Genomic DNA, 20,776 nt, shown 5'->3' with positions numbered 1-20,776 from the left:
TGCTCCTGTAAAGGTAAGAGTTTTTAAATTCACTACTCACCTCCCAGAAGGCCCCTGCGCACCTCTGCCGCCGAAATCCAAAGGGCTGCTCCTGTAAAGGCAAGGCTTTTTAAAGTAAGTACTCACCTCCCAGAGGGCCCCTGCGCACCGCTGCCGCCGAAATCCAAAGGGCTGCTCCTGTAAAGGCAAGGCTTTTTAAAGTAAGTACTCACCTCCCAGAAGGCCCCTGCGCACCGCTGCCGCCGAAATCCAAAGGGCTGCTCCTGTAAAGGTAAGAGTATTTAAATTCACTACTCGCCTCCCAGAAGGCCCCTGCGCACCTCTGCCGCCGAAATCCAAAGGGCTGCTCCTGTAAAGGCAAGGGTTTTTAAAGTAAGTACTCACCTCCCAGAGGGCCCATGCGCACTGCTGCCGCCGAAATCCAAAGGGCTGCTCCTGTAAAGGTAAGAGGTAAGAGTTTTTAAATTCACTACTCACCTCCCAGAAGGCCCCTGCGCATCTCTGCCGCCGAAATCCAAAGGGCTGCTCCTGTAAAGGTAAGAGTTTTTAAATTCACTACTCACCTCCCAGAAGGCCCCTGCGCACCTCTGCCGCCAAAATCCAAAGGGCTGCCCCTGTAAAGGTAAGAGTTTTTAAATTCACTACTCACCTCCCAGAAGGCCCCTGCGCACCGCTGCCGCCGAAATCCAAAGGGCTGCTCCTGTAAAGGCAAGGCTTTTTAAAGTAAGTACTCACCTCCCAGAAGGCCCCTGCGCATTGCTGCCGCCGAAATCCAAAGGGCTGCTCCTGTAAAGGTAAGAGTTTTTAAATTCACTACTCACCTCCCAGAAGGCCCCTGCGCACCTCTGCCGCCGAAATCCAAAGGGCTGCTCCTGTAAAGGTAAGAGTTTTTAAATTCACTACTCACCTCCCAGAAGGCCCCTGCGCACCGCTGCCGCCGAAATCCAAAGGGCCACGCCAATTTCACGCCAAATTGCAACTCTCCATCGCCCCAATAGTGACGTCAATGCGTTCCAGAACGCACGAACGTTAAACTCCGTTGGCGTATCATTTACACGCCAGACTCGAATTTCTCCAGGGCCTCCATGATTCACCATCTCCAAAGGGCCGAATTCCCGATAGCGTGGTGATGCACGACCAATTGTACAAAGACTCAGGTTGGATACAACTGTGGCTTTATTGCAGTAAGATGTGTGGCCTCCCACAGCAGCTGGCGAAATGGCTGCTGAATAGAGGACACGCATATTTATACTCCTCCTACTGGGCGGAGCCAGCAGGCAGGGGCTACCAGCGAACCTGTAGTACAGGTCCTACCTTACATCACCTAATACAAGTGTAACAGTGGTTTACCACATTAACCCCCTGTTAAAAATGAGTCCGGCGGGGGTGATGGAGAACTATATACAGTTTATGTACAGTGTTTTATTAGGAGAGAAAAAATGTCTTTTGAAAGTCCGGTGCCAGTTAGAGATTCAACCGGTCTGGTGACTTGACATTCCACTGAGAGCGACGTAACGGTGGCAGCGATGTCGATGCTGGCCTGATGTCAGGTGACGCCGGGAGCGTGCCAAAATCCTCTTCATCCTCTTGCGTTGGCAGAGGAAGGAGGGTCCTGGTGGGGTTAATGTTGGGAGCGCCAGGGGAGGGGAGGGTGGCGCCGGGCCGGGGAAGTGTGTATGAGTGGAACCTGCTGGTGCCGGGTCCCTGAGGGAGACAGTATCTTGGCGGCTGTCGGGGTACGCCACGTAGGCAGACTGGGGGTTGGCATGGAGCAAGTGCACCCTATCCACCAACGGGTCCGCCTTGTGGAGTCGGACGTGCCTACGGAGCAGGACCGGTCCTGGAGCTGTGAGCCAAGTCGGAGGCGAGACCCCGGAAGTGGACTTCCTGGGGAAGGGAAAAAAATGTTCATGGGGTGTGTTGTTAGTGGCGGTGCACAGCAGTGACCGAATGGAGTAGAGTGCATCAGGGAGGACCTCCTGCCAGCGAGAGGCTGGGAGATTCCTGGACCATAGGGCCAGTTGGACGGCCCTCCAAACCGTCCCGTTCGCCCTCTCTACCTGCCCGTTTCCCTGGGGGTTATAGCTGGTCGTCCTGCTGGAGGCGATACCCCTGCTGAGCAGGAACTGACGCAGCTCATCACTCATGAATGAGGATCCCCTGTCACTGTGGATGTAGGCGGGGAAGACGAACAGAGCGATGATTGTGTTGAGGGCCTTGATGACGTTGGCAGGCGTCATATCGGGGCAGGGGATGGCGATGGGGAACCTGGAGTACTCATCGACCACGCTGAGAATATACGTGTTACGGTCGGTGGAGGGGAGGGGCCCTTTGAAATCCACGCTGAGGCATTCAAAGGGGCGGGATGCTTTCACCAGGCACACGCGGTCCGGCCGGTAGAAGTGCGGCTTGCACTCCTCACAGACCTGGCAGTTCCTGATGACTGTCGTACGTCCTCGACGGAGTAGGGCAGATTGCGAGCCTTGACAAGATGGTACAACCGTGTGACCCCCGGGTGAGAAAAGCTGTCGTGTAGGGCCCGGAGTCGGCCTACCTGTGCGCTGGCACATGTACCATGGGATAGAATGTTCGGTGGCTGTAACGGCCTAACAGTCACAGTCCCGGACGAGTGGGATTAGGGCCCGCCAGAAGTCTTCAATGGACTCACCAGGGAGTTGTGAGCGAGTGGCGAAGAGTGTGTTCGCTTGCTGTGCGTAGTTTTCTTTGAGGAGCGCCACGGCATCGGCATAGTTCAGGGCTTCCTGGATCAGCGGAAACATGCTGGAGCTCAACCTTGAGTACAGGATCTGTATCTTCTGAGCCTCCGTCAGAGGGGGGGTCGCTGAGTTGATATAGGCCTCGAAGCAGGCTTGCCAGTGATCAAAGTCCTTTCTGGCATCGCTAGACTGCGGATCCAGCTGCAGACGATCTGGTTTGATTCGGAGGTCCATCTTCCAGAAAATCTTACTGCAATAAATTGATGCACGATCAATTGTACAAAGACTCAGGCTGGATACAACTGTGGCTTTATTGCAGTAAGATGTTTGGCCTCCAGGAGCAGCTGGCGAAATGGATGCTGAATAGAGGACACACACATTTATACTCCGCTTACTGGGTGGAGCCAGCAAGCAAGGACTACCGGCGAACCTGTAGTACAGGTCCTACCTGACATCACCTAATACAAGAGTACAGTGGTTTACCACATGCAGTTCACTTGTGCTTTTAAAAATCGTAAAACTGATGTCATAGCTGCTGAGGGAGAGAGTGGGGGTATGGAAAGCGTCCAACATCGCCATAGTTTGCTGACAGTTGGGCCACTGCCGGGAGGGGGGCTTCTGCAAAGGGCCGGGGGAGTAGTGGGGCGTGGCAAGAAGGTGGGCTGTAGGGTTGGGGTGGACAGACACGGAACACCATTGACGCAGCCAGCAAGGCAGCCATGCAGCTACACATGCTGTTGACTGCCCACTGTGAACGGGCCACGGGTCATATAGGTGTCTCCCCAGGCCACCCATCAGCTGTATGGGCGAGCTACAGCACAACCAGTGCCACATTGTTGGCTGGGATGAGTGTGTCTGGGGATTGTAATGTGTATATGCGGCTGCAGCTAGTTTGTCTCCCAAATGTCAATCACGGATCTGGCGAATCCTGCACTATCTTTCATTGCAATCGATTGAATCCCATGTGGCAACAGCCCCTCCACAGTTGCTGAACCGGTCCAGGTTAGGCGCCAGTTTTGCTGCCGTGAAAGTCCACAAATCCTGCCCTGGAGTCAACACTCAGGGCTGGATTCTCTGCCTGTGCCAGCCTGGTGACCGGAGAATCCTGCCCGAGGTCAATGGACTTTACCATTGTCCATGTCTCACCTGTGACGATCTTGCAATGGGTGGGACGGAGGAATCCAGCCCTTAGTCTCAGAAACTTAGAATCCAGCCCGCTTAGTTTCAGAAGCAACGTTAAACCTTGATTTCCACTGCCCTCTCGTGAATGATGACGATCTCATGCCGTTATTCACAGGAGAGCAAGGGTATTCTCCCTGGTGTCCTGCATCGGCATTTGTCCTCAACCACATCAATAGCAGATTCACTGGTCATTCACTGCATTTGCTCTTTGCTGTAGTTCAATGGCTGCTGGATTTGTCCATCCTTGTGTCTGCTCTTCAAGGCCTCTCGTTGGACTGTTAAGCTTTGACATGTTACAACGGTCTGATAAGCTGCCATCTAACTCCATTCTTCAAAGAGTGCTCCCGACTGGTGCCACACTGTATGCTGTTTAGGAGAGTCTGGCTATGATTAATGGAAGTGTATATTGGATAAATGTAGAGAGAAAATTGCTGTATTGGTTTTTTGGTAACAGGTTCTGGAGAACGCTCTCATGAACATGGATAGTGGCTACCACATTCCACATCTCCGCCTGACTGGCTTTGCTTGCAGGACTAACTTGCCGTCCAACACAGCGTTTCGTGCGTTTGGACAGCCCCAGGCAATTGCTATTACTGAGAGCTGGATAACAGATGTGGCTTCTAAATGCGGTCTTTCAGCTGAAAAGGTAAGTAACAAAAGGAAGTCTGTCTCCTCTTATTCACCAACCCTCTTTCTCTACTCCCACCTGGGGTCCCTGTGTTCTCCATTCAGTTGCTGGTGGAATCGGGCACAAAATGGTGAAAAGAAAGCCACTCGATGCATTTTTCAATTGAAGTCATTTTGCCTTTTAGTTAAGTGAATGATGAAGTGCACGGGCTGAACTGCTGTCCATGCTGGTGAAGGAGTCCCTCACAGGCTGCCATGATTTTCAGGCCCCATCTTTATTTGCATTCACCAGGCGAGCTGCAAGGTTTAAAACAGGAGTTGCAATGTAACCCGTCAGCTTGAAGAGCTGAAATCAAGCTGGAACTGTCACCAGACAGGTATTGGGGATCGTATTTAACAAGTGTAGATGACCCGGGGCAGCAAGGGCTGTGAAAGGATTTGGGGTTTTTGCACCCCTTTAAGCAGGAGTAGATTTGGCAGCAAACCTTTGTTGTGAATTGACTTTATTGAGGCAAAGACAGGGCAAGTTGTTATATAAAGTATGTCAATAAACCGGCCATTGTTTTGTAGTTTAGCATGGATTATACTCCCCATGTTAAGGTTGGGACGATAGGAGGCACAAATGGTTTCTCTCGCATTTTTGATCTTCAAGGCCCCTCCTCTCTCTTCCTTCTATCTTGTCTTGTTTGTTTTTATTTAATGGATGATCTCTCTGCCACAAAAAGACAAATTCAGGGCATTTTCCATTCTGGTTGTTATCCAATTAACCCCTCTCTCGCCCTCCTCCGCCACCAGGGTCCACAATGATAATTTGACACTTGTCTTTGTCAGGTCTGCTCAGTTCCCTCAGCAGTAGAACTGGTTGAAGTGCACACAGTACAAGCTCCAACCAGTTCCTACATAATATGGTTAGTAAGTTTGCAGATGACACCAAGATTGGTGGCACAGTGGATAGTGAAGAAGGTTATCTAGGATTGCAACGGGATCTTGATCAATTAGGCCAGTGGGCCGACGAATGGCAGATGGAGTTTAATTTAGATAAATGTGAGGTGATGCATTTTGGCAGATCGAATCAGGCCAGGACCTACTCAGTTAATGGTATGGCGTTGGGGAGAGTTATAGAACAAAGAGATCTAGGAGTACAGGTTCATAGCTCCTTGAAGGTGGAGTCGCAGGTGGACAGGGTGGTGAAGAAGGCATTCAGCATGCTTGGTTTCATTGGTCAGAACATTGAATACAGGAGTTGGGACGTCTTGTTGAAGTTGTACAAGACATTGGTACGGCCACACTTGGAGTACTGTGTGCAGTTCTGGTCACCCTATTATAGAAAGGATATTATTAAACTAGAAAGAGTGCAGAAAAGATTTACTAGGATGTTGCCGGGACTTGATGGTTTGAGTTATAAGGAGAGGCTGGATAGACTGGGACTTTTTTCCCTGGAGCGTAGGAGGCTTAGGGGTGATCTTATAGAGGTCTATAAAATAATGAGGGGCATAGATAAGGTAGATAGTCAACATCTTTTCCCAAAGGTAGGGGAGTCTAAAACTAGAGGGCATAGGTTTAAGGTGAGAGGGGAGAGATTCAGAAGGGCCCAGAGGGGCAATTTCTTCACTCAGAGGGTAGTGAGTGTCTGGAATGGGCTGCCAGAGGTAGTAGTAGAGGCGGGTACAATTGTGTCTTTTAAAAAGCATTTAGATAGTTACATGGGTAAGATGGGTATAGAGGGTTATGGGCCAAGTGCGGGCAACTGGGACTAGCTTAATGGTAAAAACTGGGCGGCATGGACTGGTTGGGCCGAAGGGCCTGTTTCCATGCTGTAAACTTCTATGATTCTATGATTCTAATATGGAAATCAGTGTCCTGTTTACTTGTTTTATGGCCCAGGGTTTAAAAACTCCAAAGTGTATTATGGAGTTCACCTGACCTGTAACTTTTTGTTGAATTTGGCTAGTATTATGGGCCAGGGTTTAGAGAACACCAAAGTATATCATGGAGTTCACCTGACCCACAACTTTAAATAGATTGTGGTATGGGGAGCACACGGCCCACTCTACAGGTGTGATGCAACAGAGAGCTAAAGTATGTTTAAAACAAAACAATGTTTATTCTATGAATCCAGTTAACATTTTATAAACACACAGTAAACAGTTTATCAATTACCAACCCTGACCACTCCCCAAAAGATACAGTACACTACAGATAACCCATAATAACTTACCGAACAACATCCATAAGTTACATCCTTTTTAAAATAAAGAAGGCAGGTTTAAATACTGTACAGAAACAGGGATTACTTTGAAATCATCAATGATCTGGAGACACTCCTTAGCTTGCAGAGAGAGAGATCATTATACAGCTGCTTGCTTTGAATGCAGCTATCCACCTCTGAAAACGAAACCAAAAGCACACTGCAACTGCCAGCTCAAAACAAAAGTGAAAGACAGACAGCCCAGCTCCACCCACACACTGATATCACTGCAGCTATTTGATAAACACCCATTTCTTAAAGGTACAACCACCTGACACTAGGATGAGCACAAGAGCCTTCACTTGAGGTGCGATTCGACAGTCTTCCCAGACACTTTAATCAAACAAGCTTTATTCTCAGAACTTAGTTAACATTTATATAAACACAATCATTTAATTGAATTTTATCAATTACAAACATAAAGACACCCCACAGCTAGAGTAATCTATGCATAACACTTAATAAGTTCCCCCTTAACTGTTCCAATTCAAAAACAAAAGCCCATAAACCAAAACCCCTTTTGAAGGACATGGGCCAGCACTCTGCATTCTCACTTGAATAAGAATGGCTTTTCCTGAGATTCTGACCATGTCTCACCAGCAGGTTTAAACCTTTCCGGGAAGGAAACCATATCTGAAGCCATCACCAAGGTGATTTTTACCGGAACAGATATTTAAATTGAAAATAGAGAGATGGGAACAAAACACTTATTTCTCCCTGAGTCCACAGCAGTCAAAACTGAAAGTAAAACAGCTCACAGAGCCACACAATGACATCACTGAAGCCATGTGATAAGGCAGAAAGCTTTCTTAAAGGGACACTCACATGGCACTTAAGAAATGTGGTCACTTTGAATGCTTGGTCACCAGGTGCTTTCAAGACTTCACTGCTCTCCTTCTAAGGCTGCAAATCACACTGCAAAACAAGCAAATTAACTCCAGTGTTACCAACTATGATATTGGGCAGCTATCTATCATACAATTTCTACGCACTATATTCTGACCACTGGATTTCCTTATATTCAATTTACTATATATTCCAGTATATTCTATTATACTATTATATTCACAAGATTTCAATATCCTGGGGATGATTCTTCAGGGCCTTTTGCCCGAGCCAGGACTCCTACTGGCCTGTTGAAACAGGCATGAGACCCAAAATGGGATTCTCGTCAGGTGCCAAACTTGTTGAGAGTCTCCCAGCCCGCTCCCACTGGCAACATCAGATTCTCACCCAGAAACGGCGAGAACTTTATCGGAACTCATTAGCGAGCTTGAAGTGGAATTCTGCAGCCTCTCGCGATGCTCCCGCCTTCCCACGACCTCCACAGCAGGAAATCCCATTGGCATGAATCACTATTGGTCCTAAAAGCAGGGACCAGACACCAGGGACACTGAGGGTGAGCATAGGGGTGAGTACCCGTTCCATACACTTTCCTCTAGGTTGCCAAGGGAGATCCTTCAGTGGATATGAGGGGACGGGAGGTGGATGTTGGGTTGGAAGGTTTCAGGTAAGGGGTCTTGCCTGGGATGGGGATTGTGTTGAAAGTCTTCCCGCTGTAGCTTTGAAAATCTCTAAGCTCTCTCCCAGCATGTCAGGTTCAAAGATGTGTCAGATGAAGGCAAACGTCTTCCCATTGATGTGTTGGAAACCGTTGAAGTGCTTCTTTCACATTCAATTTCATTTCCCTTTAACCTTTTCAAGCTACTGGGCTTGGTGAGAAGCTTTGAACTGCATTGTTTAAATTCAATTTCACAGTCCATTACCTTTTATAAGTCTCTTGGTTGATAGGACCAGGCTATTTCAAAGCAGCAATGAGCTTTGTTATTTTTATAGCTCTTCACGGTTCATTAACTCTTTTGAGCAGATTTTGTCTCTTTTTATTTAGAAATTTAGAGTCCAATAATTTCTTTTCCAATTAAGGGGCAATTTAGCATGGCCAATCCATCTACGCTGTACATCTTTGGGTTTTGGGCGCGAGACCCATGCAGACACAGGGAGAATGTGCAAACTCCACATGGACAGTGACCCAGAGCTGGGATCGAACCTTGGACCTCGGCGCCGTGAGACATCGGTGTTAACTACTGCGCCACCGTGTTGCCCGAAACGGATTTTGTTTCTAACCGCAGCTTTTTCAGAGGCTTTTTTTTTGTTCTGAAGTCCTTCTTAGAAAGAGCGTGTGTTGTTTCTAACCATAGTTTGTTCTGCTTGGTTTCTTTTGTTCTGAAGTCAACATTAGGAAGACCAAGTGTTCTGTCTGAGTGCTGCCCCTGGCACCTTGGCAGAGCCAACTTGGCAGTGCCAGGTTGCCACTGCCAGGGTGTCAGGGGCAGTTCAAAGTTGGCACAGACCAGGGGCAGAGCCTGAAGGAGGGAGAACCTGTAGGGGAGTCCTAAATGTGGGGGCCTTTGTCGATCCCACAGCAGGGTGTCACTCATTTTGTCTTTGCCAGCGATCCGGGGGAAGACTTGCCCGCGATTGGGAGGAACTTGCTAATGATTGTTTGGGGGTGGAGGTAGTTTGCCAGTGATTGAAGGCGTGCTCTGGGGTTATCCTGAGATTGGGGTGTCCTTTAAAAATGGTGCCCGATCTCTGAGGATCCAGTCTTGCCAGTTTCTTCAGGACCCATGGCATGAATCACCCCGGCTCCAAAAATATTTCTTTTTTTTTAATAAACATTTTATTGAGGTATTTTTGGTTTTACAACAACAAAATAAACAATGTACATGAATTTATATACATAGTGCAAAGGCCGACTTCCTCTCTTACAGGTCCCCCCCCTTTATTAGCCCCCTACACTAAACCCTTCTGCTGACGATTAATTTTCCGCAAAGAAGTCGACGAACGGTTGCCACCTCCGGGCGAACCCTAACATTGACCCTCTCAGGGCGAACTTGATTTGCTCCAAACAGAGAAAGCTAGCCATGTCAGATAGCCAGGTCTCCGACTTCGGGGGCTTTGAGTCCCTCCAAGCTAATAGTATCTGTCTCCGGGCTACCAGGGTAGCAAAGACTAGAATGTCTGCCTCTTTCTCCTCCTCGATTCCCGGATCTTCCGACACCCCGAAAATCGCCACCTGTGGACTCAGTGCCACCCTTGTTTTCATCACCGTAGACATGACATCCGCAAACTCCTGCCAGAATCCCCTAAGCTTTGGGCATGTCCAGAACACGTGGACATGGTTCGCTGGTCCTCCTGCACACCTTGCACACCTATCTTCTACACCAAAGAACCTGCTCATCCGGGCCACTGTCATGTGAGCCCGGTGAACAACCTTAAACTGTATCAGGCTGAGCCTGGCACATGTTGTGGATGCGTTAACTCCAGGCAGCGTGTCCGCCCAGAGACCATCCTCTATCTCTCCGCCCAACTCCTCTTCCCAGTTGCGTTTCAGCTCCTCCGTCTGCGTCCCCTCTGACCCCATGAGTTCCCTGTAGATGTCGGAGACCTTCCCTTCTCCCACCCACACTCTGGAAACTACCCTATCCTGTATCCCCTTGGTGGTAGGAGCGGGAAGGTTGAAACCTGACTACGTAGGAAGTCCCACACCTGCAGGTACCTAAACTGGTTTTCCCTCGCCAATCCAAATTTCTCCTCCAGCTCCCTCGGACTAGGAAAGCTGCCCTATAATCACATCTCCCATCCTCTCAATCCCTGCTCTCTGCCATCTCCGAAACCCCCCATCTATCCTTCCCGGGGCAAACCGGTGATTATTACAGATGGAGACCAGACCGATGCTCCTTCCACTCCCACATGTCTCCTCCATTGCCCCTTGTCTCCCGGGGCCACCACCACCACGGAACTGGTGGAGTACCATGCCGACAGGAACAGCAGAGGCACCGTTATCAGCGCCCCCAAGCTGGTGCCCTTCAATGTAGCCGCCTCCATACGCTCCCATGCCGACCCCGCCCCCCCCACCACCCACTTCCTGATCATTGCTATATTAGCCGCCCAGTAGTAATTACTGAAGTTTGGCAGCGCCAGCCCGCCCTCTCCCCGGCTCCGCTCAAGCATCCCCTTTTTAACTCGCTGCGTCTTGCCCGCCCATACAAAGCTAGTGATCACTTTGTTGACCGTTTAAAAAAGGACCGCGGAATAAAGATGAGGAGACACTGAAACACAAACAGGAATCTCGGGAGGACCGTCACCTTCACCATCTGGCCTTCCCAGCTAATGACAATGGGAGCACGTCCCACCTCCGAAAATCGGCCTTCATTTGGTCTACTAGTCGGGCCAGATTTAGTTTGTGCAGCCGTTCCCATCCCTGCGCCACTTGGATGGCTAGGTACCGAAAGCTTCCCCCTGCAACTGTAAACGGCAGTTCCCCAGTCGCCTCTCCTGTCCCCTTGCCTGGACTGCAAACATCTTACTTTTCCCCATATTTAGTTTATACCCCGAAGACCGGCCAAATTCACCCAAAACCCTCATGATTTCTTCTATCCCCTCTGCTGGGTCCGATACATACAGGAGCAGGTCGTCTGTGTAGAACAAGACTCTATGTTCCACCCCCCACCCCCGCCGGACCGCCCTTTCCAGGCCCTTGAAGCCGCCAATGCAACTGCCAGCGGCTCTATGGCTAACGCGAACAACAGTGGGGAGAGGGGGTATCCTTGTCTCGTCCCCCGATGGAGCCTAAAGTAGTCCGATGTTGTCCTATTCATCCGTACACTCGCCACAGGAGCCCGATGCAGCAACCTGACCCAGTCAATAAAGCCCCGCCCAAATCCAAACCATCCCAGTACCTCCCACAGATATTCCCATTCTACTCGATCAAAAGCGTTCTCTGCGTCCATTGCGACCACTACCTCCACCTCCCTACCTTCTGGGGCATCATTATCATGTTTAACAACCTTCTTACATTGGCCACCAACTGCCTTTCCTTAACAAACCCTGTCTGGTCCTCCCCTATAATGTCCGGCACACAGTCCTCACTCTTAGAGGACAACATTTTGGCCAGCAGTTTGGCGTTTACATTCAATAGGGATATCGGCCTGTAGGACCCACACAGCTCTGGGTCCTTGTCCTGCTTCAGGATCAGCGAAATCGTGGTCTGTGACATCGTCGGGGGAAGCTCCCCACGCTCCCTTGCCTCATTGAATGTCCTCATCAACAGTGGCCCCAATATCCCAGAGAACTTTTTATAGAACTCCGCCGGGTACCCGTCCAGCCCCGGGGCTTTACCCAACTGCATGGCCTTCAGACCCTGCACTATCTCTTCCATCCTTATCGGGGCCCCCAGCCCTTCTACCAGCTCCCCAGTCCACCTTCGGGAAATTCAGCCCCCCTTGGAAGTGCCTCATCCCCTCCGGCCCAGCTGGCGGTTCTGACCCGTACAGCCGACTATAAAACTCCTTAAACGCCTTGTTCACCCCTGCTGAGTCCCCATCCTTTACTTTCCCTATCTCCCTGGCTGCCTCCCTCTTTCTAAGCTGCTGTGCAAGCATTCTGCTGGCCTTCTCTCCATGCTCATAAATCGCCTCCCTTGCTTTTCTCAGCTGCTCTACCGCCCTCCCTGTGGTTAACAAGCCGAACTCCGCCTGTAGCCTCCGCCGTTCCCTTATAAGCCCTGCCTTTGGGGTCTCTGCATACCTCCTGTAGACCTGTAATATCTCCTTTACCAGTCGGTCCATCTCTGCCCTGTCTGCCTTCTCCCTGTGGGCCCGTATCGGGATCAGCTCGCGACTAACCACCGCCTTCAATGCCTCCCAGACCACCGCTGCCGAAACCTCCCCCGTGTCGTTGACTTCCAGGTAGTTCTGAATACATTTCCTCAGCCGCTCGCACACCTCTTCGTCAGCTAAAAGTCCCACGTCTAACCTCCAGTGCGGGCGCTGGTTACTGTCTTTACTAACCTGCAGGTCAATCCAGTGCGGAGCATGGTCTGAGATTGTGATCGCCGAGTACCCCGTGTCTACCACCCCTGCCAGTAAGGCCCTGCTCAAAATGAAGAAATCAATCCGGGAGTACACTTTATGCACGTGTGAGTAGAAGGAGAACTCCTTCATTCCCCGGTGCCCAAATCTCCATGGGTCCACCCCCTCATCTGCTCCATGAACCCTTTTAGTTCCTTTGTCATTGCTGGCACCCTGCCTGTTTTTGAGCTTGACCGGTCCAAGCCAGGGTCAATAACTGTGTTGAAGTTCACTCCCATGACCAATCTGTGCGAGTGCAGGTCCGGTATCTTCCCCAGCATCCTCTTTATAAACTCCACATCGTCCCAATTTGGCGCATACACATTTGCTAATACTACCTGCACCCGCTCCAATTTCCCATTGACCATAATGTACCTGCCTCCCACATCCGAAACTATTCTTCTCGCCTCAAACACCACCCGCTTATTGATCAGGATCGCGACCCCTCTAGTCTTCGAGTCCAGTCCCGAGTGAAAAACCTGGCCAACCCATCCCTTCCTTAATCTAATCTGGTCAGCTACTCTAATGTGCGTCTCCTGTAGCATTCCTATGTTCGCCTTCAGTCCTCTCAAATGCGCGAACACGCGCGCCCTTTTGACCGGCCCATATAGCCCTCGTACATTCCAGGTGATCAGCCTAGTTGGGGGGCTCATCGCCCCCCCCTTTCGCCGATCAGCCATCCCCTTTCTTGGGCAAGTCTCCAGCCCGCCCCCAGACAGCCTCCACTCCGACCTCCTTTCTGTCCCTTAGCAAAAGTCCCTCCCTCGCCAGCAGAACATTTCCCCACCCCTCCCCCTAGTAGCAGCACAAAGTAAATTGACCCCTTCGATAACCCTAACATTTGCTCACCCCACACTGCACTTCCGTGAGCTAGCCCGCCCAGCTAGCTGAGTGGCCCCCACCCCTGGTGCCAGACATTCTCCCACCTATTGTTCCCTCCCCACCCATCCCCCCCGCTCCTACACACATATTCAAATGAAAGACATTCCCAACACAATTGCCCGACAGAAAAAACCGCTAAACAAAGAAAAGATCAAGCAAAAGATCCAGCATCTAACAAACACACCTCTATCCCCCGACAGTGCAAATGTAAACTTTAACTCATTCAGCGCTGCTACTGGCCCCAAATCAATACAGAAGGTATTACAAATAACGTCCACAGAACGAAAGATGAGAAACTTTTTAAAACATGAACGTTGCAGCAAAGTTCAAAGTTCTCAGTCCGCCACCAGCCCTTTACTTTTTGCGAAGTCCAGCGCTTCCTGAGACTCAAAATAGAAATGTTGCTCCTCGTACGTGACCCAGAGGTAGGCCGGATATACCAGTCCGGACTTCACCTTTTTCTTAAAAAGGGTCGACCTTATCTGGTTGAACCCCGCTCTTCTCCTGGCCACCTCCGCACTCAGGTCCTGATAGATCCGCAGGATACTGTTCTCCCATGTAAAGCTCCGTGTCTGCTTGGCCCACTGTAAAATACACTCCTTGTCCAAATACCTGTGGAATTTCTTACCATTGCCCTCGGGGGGTCTCCCATTCGCAGCTTCCTCGCAAGCGCTCTGTGAGCCCTGTTCACCTCCAAGGGTCTGGAGAATGTCCCCTCCCCTAGCAGCTTCTCAAACATGCCCGCTGTGTATGCCCCAGCGTCCGCTCCTTCAGACCCCTCCGGGAGCCCAACGATTCTCAAGTTATGCCGGCGGGACCTATTCTCTAGGTCCTCCACCTTCTCCAGGAGCCTCTGCTGGTCTCTCAGCAGCCCCACTTCCATCTCCACCGCAGTTTGATGTTCCTCCTGGTCAGCCAGCGCCTTCTCTACTTTCTGGATCATCAGATCTTGAGCATCCAATCTAAGCTCCAGCCACACAATTGACTCTTTAATCGGGTCCAAGCGGTCCTGCTTGTATTTGGCGAAACCCTCCTAGATAACTTGCATCAGCTGATCCGTTGAATGCTAGGTCGACAAGTCAGAGCTCCGGTCATCCGCCATGCTTTCTCCCACTGCAGCTTCAGCCCAAGCCTTCTCTGCCCGTCTGTTTCTGCCTTTGCGAGCACATCTAGTCCTCCTCTCCATGCACCGATGTGGGAATCCAGTACACAATTGTCTCTATCATCGATTTTCCAAATCAAGTCCAGTAAAAAATCGGGGGAGAAGGTCCAAAAGTCTGACCAGAGCGGGAGCCACCAAATGTGCGACTTACTCCTTCATAGCCGCCACCGGAAGTCATGTGTCCAAAAATATTTCTGAGTGTGGGTGGATTGTGATCTGGATTATGTTGATCCATCCGGCTGGAGGCACCCCGCATTTCCCGCTGGAGACCACACTGAGAAATCTTATACATTATTAAAATTTTTATTAAAATTTTTAGAAAAAAAGAATTAATTGTTAATTGACCATAAATTGAACTGGAAATGTTTTAGAAATGTATAAGCAAATCCATTGGTTATACAGGAATAAAGTGACAGGAGGGGGCCATTCAGCCCCTTTGGATATTTTAGATAATGAGTTTCTGTGTGCTGTTCGCTGGATCATCTGAAGGAATTGGTCCCACTTTCAGGTTCGCGAGATAAATCTGTACAGGGGAGAGGAGTGCTACACCCCGTGCAAAACTATATTTGACTCACGCAACCAGCTAATATGTTGGAATGAATGCCTGAAGTCGGCTTCCTATCACAACAGAAAGATTGTAATCGAAGAATTCAACAAACTCAATCGCTGGAAGAAAAGAGGCATTTCTGTAATGCCGTTGAAAAAGGCAGTTGGCTTTGTTATACCTTTCCTCAACCAGGTATGTTACGCACTGTATCCGTTTGCACATGAGCATGGCGAGGCAATTTAGTCTAATGAGGACAATGAGGATCCTGTGTGAGGGAAGGGATGACATGCAGTAACACCGAGGGCCATGTGGAGGGACAGTGACACTGAGAAGTACACGGAGCGGACAGTGACACTGAGGAGTATGTGGAGGGACAGTGATTTTGAGGAGTATGCGGAGGGACAGTGACACTGAGGAGTATGTGGAGGGACAGTGACACTGAGGAGTATGTGGAGGGACAGTGACACTGAGGAGTATGTGGAGGGACAGTGACACTGAGGAGTATGTGGAGGGACAGTGACACTGAGGAGTATGTGGAGGGGATAGTGATACTGAGGAGTATGTGGAGGGACAGTGACAATGAGGAGTATGCAGAGGGGACAGTGACACTGAGGAGTATGTGGAGGGACAGTGACACTGAGGAGTATGTGGAGGGACAGTGACACTGAGGAGTATGTGGAGGGACAGTGACACTGAGGAGTATGCAGAGGGGACAGTGACACTGAGGAGTATGTGGAGGGACAGTGACACTGAGGAGTATGCAGAGGGGACAGTGACACTGAGGAGTATGTGGAGGGGACAGTGACACTGAGGAGTATGCAGAGGGGACAGTGACACTGAGGAGTACGTGGAGGGACAGTGACACTGAGGAGTACGTGGAGGGGACAGTGACACTGAGGAGTATGTGGAGGGGACAGTGACACTGAGGAGTATGTGGAGGGACAGTGACACTGAGGAGTATGTGGAGGGGACAGTGACACTGAGGAGTATGTGGAGGGACAGTGACACTGAGGAGTATGTGGAGGGACAGTGACAATGAGGAGTATGTGGAGGGACAGTGACACTGAGGAGTATGCAGAGGGGACAGTGACACTGAGGAGTATGTGGAGGGACAGTGACACTGAGGAGTATGTGGAGGGACAGTGACACTGAGGAGTATGCAGAGGGGACAGTGACACTGAGGAGTATGTGGAGGGACAGTGACACTGAGGAGTATGCAGAGGGGACAGTGACACTGAGGAGTATGTGGAGGGACAGTGACACTGAGGAGTATGCAGAGGGGACAGTGACACTGAGGAGTATGCAGAGGGGACAGTGACACTGAGGAGTATGTGGAGGGACAGTGACAATGAGGAGTATGTGGAGGGACAGTGACACTGAGGAGTATGTGGAGGGACAGTGACAATGAGGAGTATGTGGAGGGACAGTGACAATGAGGAGTATGTGGAGGGACAGTGACAATGAGGAGTATGTGGAGGGACAGTGACAATGAGGAGTATGTGGAGGGACAGTGACACTGAGGAGTATGTGGAGGGACAGTGACAATGAGGAGTATGTGGAGGGACAGTGACACTGAGGAGTATGTGGAGGGGATAGTGATACTGAGGAGTATGTGGAGGGACAGTGACAATGAGGAGTATGTGGAGGGACAGTGACAATGAGGAGTATGTGGAGGGACAGTGACAATGAGGAGTATGTGGAGGGGACAGTGACAATGAGGAGTATGTGGAGGGACAGTGACAATGAGGAGTATGTGGAGGGACAGTGACAATGAGGAGTATGTGGAGGGACAGTGACAATGAGGAGTATGTGGAGGGACAGTGACACTGAGGAGTATGTGGAGGGGACAGTGACAATGAGGAGTATGTGGAGGGACAGTGACACTGAGGAGTATGCAGAGGGACAGTGACACTGAGGAGTATGTGGAGGGACAGTGACACTGAGGAGTATGTGGAGGGGACAGTGACAATGAGGAGTATGTGGAGGGACAGTGACAATGAGGAGTATGTGGAGGGACAGTGACAATGAGGAGTATGTGGAGGGACAGTGACACTGAGGAGTATGTGGAGGGACAGTGACACTGAGGAGTATGTGGAGGGACAGTGACAATGAGGAGTATGTGGAGGGGACAGTGACACTGAGGAGTATGTGGAGGGACAGTGACACTGAGGAGTATGTGGAGGGGACAGTGATACTGAGGAGTATGTGGAGGGGACAGTGACAATGAGGAGTATGTGGAGGGACAGTGACACTGAGGAGTATGTGGAGGGGACAGTGACAATGAGGAGTATGTGGAGGGACAGTGACAATGAGGAGTATGTGGAGGGACAGTGACAATGAGGAGTATGTGGAGGGACAGTGACACTGAGGAGTATGTGGAGGGACAGTGACACTGAGGAGTATGTGGAGGGACAGTGACAATGAGGAGTATGTGGAGGGGACAGTGACACTGAGGAGTATGTGGAGGGACAGTGACACTGAGGAGTATGTGGAGGGGACAGTGATACTGAGGAGTATGTGGAGGGGACAGTGACAATGAGGAGTATGTGGAGGGACAGTGACACTGAGGAGTATGTGGAGGGACAGTGACACTGAGGAGTATGTGGAGGGACAGTGACACTGAGGAGTATGTGGAGGGGACAGTGACACTGAGGAGTATGTGGAGGGACAGTGACACTGAGGAGTATGTGGAGGGACAGTGACACTGAGGAGTATGCAGAGGGGACAGTGATACTGAGGAGTATGTGGAGGGACAGTGACACTGAGGAGTATGTGGAGGGACAGTGACACTGAGGAGTATGCAGAGGGGACAGTGATACTGAGGAGTATGTGGAGGGACAGTGACACTGAGGAGTATGTGGAGGGACAGTGACAATGAGGAGTATGCAGAGGGGACAGTGACACTGAGGAGTATGTGGAGGGACAGTGACACTGAGGAGTATGTGGAGGGACAGTGACAATGAGGAGTATGTGGAGGGACAGTGACACTGAGGAGTATGCAGAGGGGACAGTGACACTGAGGAGTATGTGGAGGGACAGTGACACTGAGGAGTATGTGGAGGGACAGTGACAATGAGGAGTATGTGGAGGGACAGTGACACTGAGGAGTATGCAGAGGGGACAGTGACACTGAGGAGTACGTGGAGGGACAGTGATACTGAGGAGTATGTGGAGGGACAGTGACACTGAGGAGTATGTGGAGGGACAGTGACAATGAGGAGTATGTGGAGGGACAGTGACACTGAGGAGTATGTGGAGGGACAGTGACACTGAGGAGTATGTGGAGGGACAGTGATACTGAGGAGTATGTGGAGGGACAGTGACACTGAGGAGTATGTGGAGGGGACAGTGACACTGAGGAGTACGTGGAGGGACAGTGATACTGAGGAGTATGTGGAGGGACAGTGACACTGAGGAGTATGTGGAGGGACAGTGACACTGAGGAGTATGCAGAGGGGACAGTGACACTGAGGAGTACGTGGAGGGACAGTGACACTGAGGAGTATGTGGAGGGACAGTGACACTGAGGAGTATGTGGAGGGACAGTGACACTGAGGAGTATGTGGAGGGGACAGTGACACTGAGGAGTACGTGGAGGGACAGTGACAATGAGGAGTATGTGGAGGGACAGTGACACTGAGGAGTATGTGGAGGGACAGTGACAATGAGGAGTATGTGGAGGGACAGTGACACTGAGGAGTATGTGGAGGGGACAGTGATACTGAGGAGTATGTGGAGGGACAGTGACACTGAGGAGTATGTGGAGGGACAGTGACACTGAGGAGTATGTGGAGGGGACAGTGACACTGAGGAGTATGTGGAGGGGACAGTGACACTGAGGAGTATGTGGAGGGACAGTGACAATGAGGAGTATGCAGAGGGGACAGTGACACTGAGGAGTATGTGGAGGGACAGTGACACTGAGGAGTATGTGGAGGGACAGTGACACTGAGGAGTATGCAGAGGGGACAGTGACACTGAGGAGTACGTGGAGGGACAGTGACACTGAGGAGTATGTGGAGGGACAGTGACACTGAGGAGTATGTGGAGGGACAGTGACACTGAGGAGTATGTGGAGGGGACAGTGACACTGAGGAGTATGTGGAGGGACAGTGACACTGAGGAGTATGTGGAGGGACAGTGACACTGAGGAGTATGTGGAGGGACAGTGACACTGAGGAGTATGTGGAGGGACAGTGACACTGAGGAGTATGTGGAGGGACAGTGACACTGAGGAGTATGTGGAGGGACAGTGACACTGAGGAGTATGCAGAGGGGACAGTGACACTGAGGAGTATGCAGAGGGGACAGTGACACTGAGGAGTATGTGGAGGGACAGTGACAATGAGGAGTATGCAGAGGGGACAGTGACACTGAGGAGTATGTGGAGGGGATAGTGATACTGAGGAGTATGTGGAGGGACAGTGACACTGAGGAGTATGTGGAGGGACAGTGACACTGAGGAGTATGTGGAGGGACAGTGACACTGAGGAGTATGTGGAGGGATAGTGACACTGAGGAGTATGTGGAGGGACAGTGACACTGAGGAGTATGTGGAGGGACAGTGACACTGAGGAGTATGTGGAGGGACAGTGACAATGAGGAGTATGTGGAGGGACAGTGACACTGAGGAGTATGTGGAGGGACAGTGACACTGAGGAGTATGTGGAGGGACAGTGACACTGAGGAGTATGTGGAGGGACAGTGACACTGAGGAGTATGTGGAGGGGACAGTGACACTGAGGAGTATGTGGAGGGACAGTGACACTGAGGAGTATGCAGAGGGGACAGTGACACTGAGGAGTACGTGGAGGGACAGTGACACTGAGGAGTATGTGGAGGGACAGTGACACTGAGGAGTATGTGGAGGGACAGTGACACTGAGGAGTATGTGGAGGGGATAGTGACACTGAGGAGTATGTGGAGGGACAGTGACACTGAGGAGTATGTGGAGGGGACAGTGACACTGAGGAGTATGTGGAGGGGATAGTGACACTGAGGAGTACGTGGAGGGACAGTGACACTGAGGAGTATGTGGAGGGGATAGTGACACTGAGGAGTATGTGGAGGGACAGTGACAATGAGGAGTATGTGGAGGGACAGTGATACTGAGGAGTATGTGGAGGGACAGTGACACTGAGGAGTATGTGGAGGGACAGTGACAATGAGGAGTATGCAGAGGGGACAGTGACACTGAGGAGTATGTGGAGGGACAGTGACACTGAGGAGTATGCAGAGGGGACAGTGACACTGAGGAGTACGTGGAGGGACAGTGACACTGAGGAGTATGTGGAGGGACAGTGACAATGAGGAGTATGTGGAGGGACAGTGACACTGAGGAGTATGTGGAGGGACAGTGACAATGAGGAGTATGTGGAGGGACAGTGACAATGAGGAGTATGTGGAGGGACAGTGACAATGAGGAGTATGTGGAGGGACAGTGACACTGAGGAGTATGTGGAGGGACAGTGACAATGAGGAGTATGCAGAGGGGACAGT

At 50.7% G+C, this 20,776-nt stretch overlaps 1 protein-coding gene across 4 annotated transcripts in view; it reads left to right on the top strand.

Annotated features, from left to right (window-relative positions):
* The window catches only part of LOC140395531 (aldehyde oxidase 1-like), a 331,856-nt gene that overhangs the window by 257,365 nt on the left and 53,715 nt on the right, over nucleotides 1-20,776 (top strand). For all 4 annotated transcript variants that reach the window (XM_072483451.1, XM_072483442.1, XM_072483460.1 and 1 more), the window contains 2 exons: nucleotides 4,354-4,545; nucleotides 15,239-15,469. In XM_072483451.1, coding sequence (XP_072339552.1) covers nucleotides 4,354-4,545; nucleotides 15,239-15,469 — 423 coding nt within the window. The remainder of the gene's footprint in view (nucleotides 1-4,353; nucleotides 4,546-15,238; nucleotides 15,470-20,776) is intronic.

The sequence above is a fragment of the Scyliorhinus torazame genome, chromosome 2, assembly GCF_047496885.1.
Source record: "Scyliorhinus torazame isolate Kashiwa2021f chromosome 2, sScyTor2.1, whole genome shotgun sequence".
Classification (NCBI taxonomy): Eukaryota; Metazoa; Chordata; class Chondrichthyes; order Carcharhiniformes; family Scyliorhinidae; genus Scyliorhinus; species Scyliorhinus torazame.
Note: the sequence above shows the minus strand (reverse complement) of the source record. Positions and strands in the feature narration are given on the sequence as shown.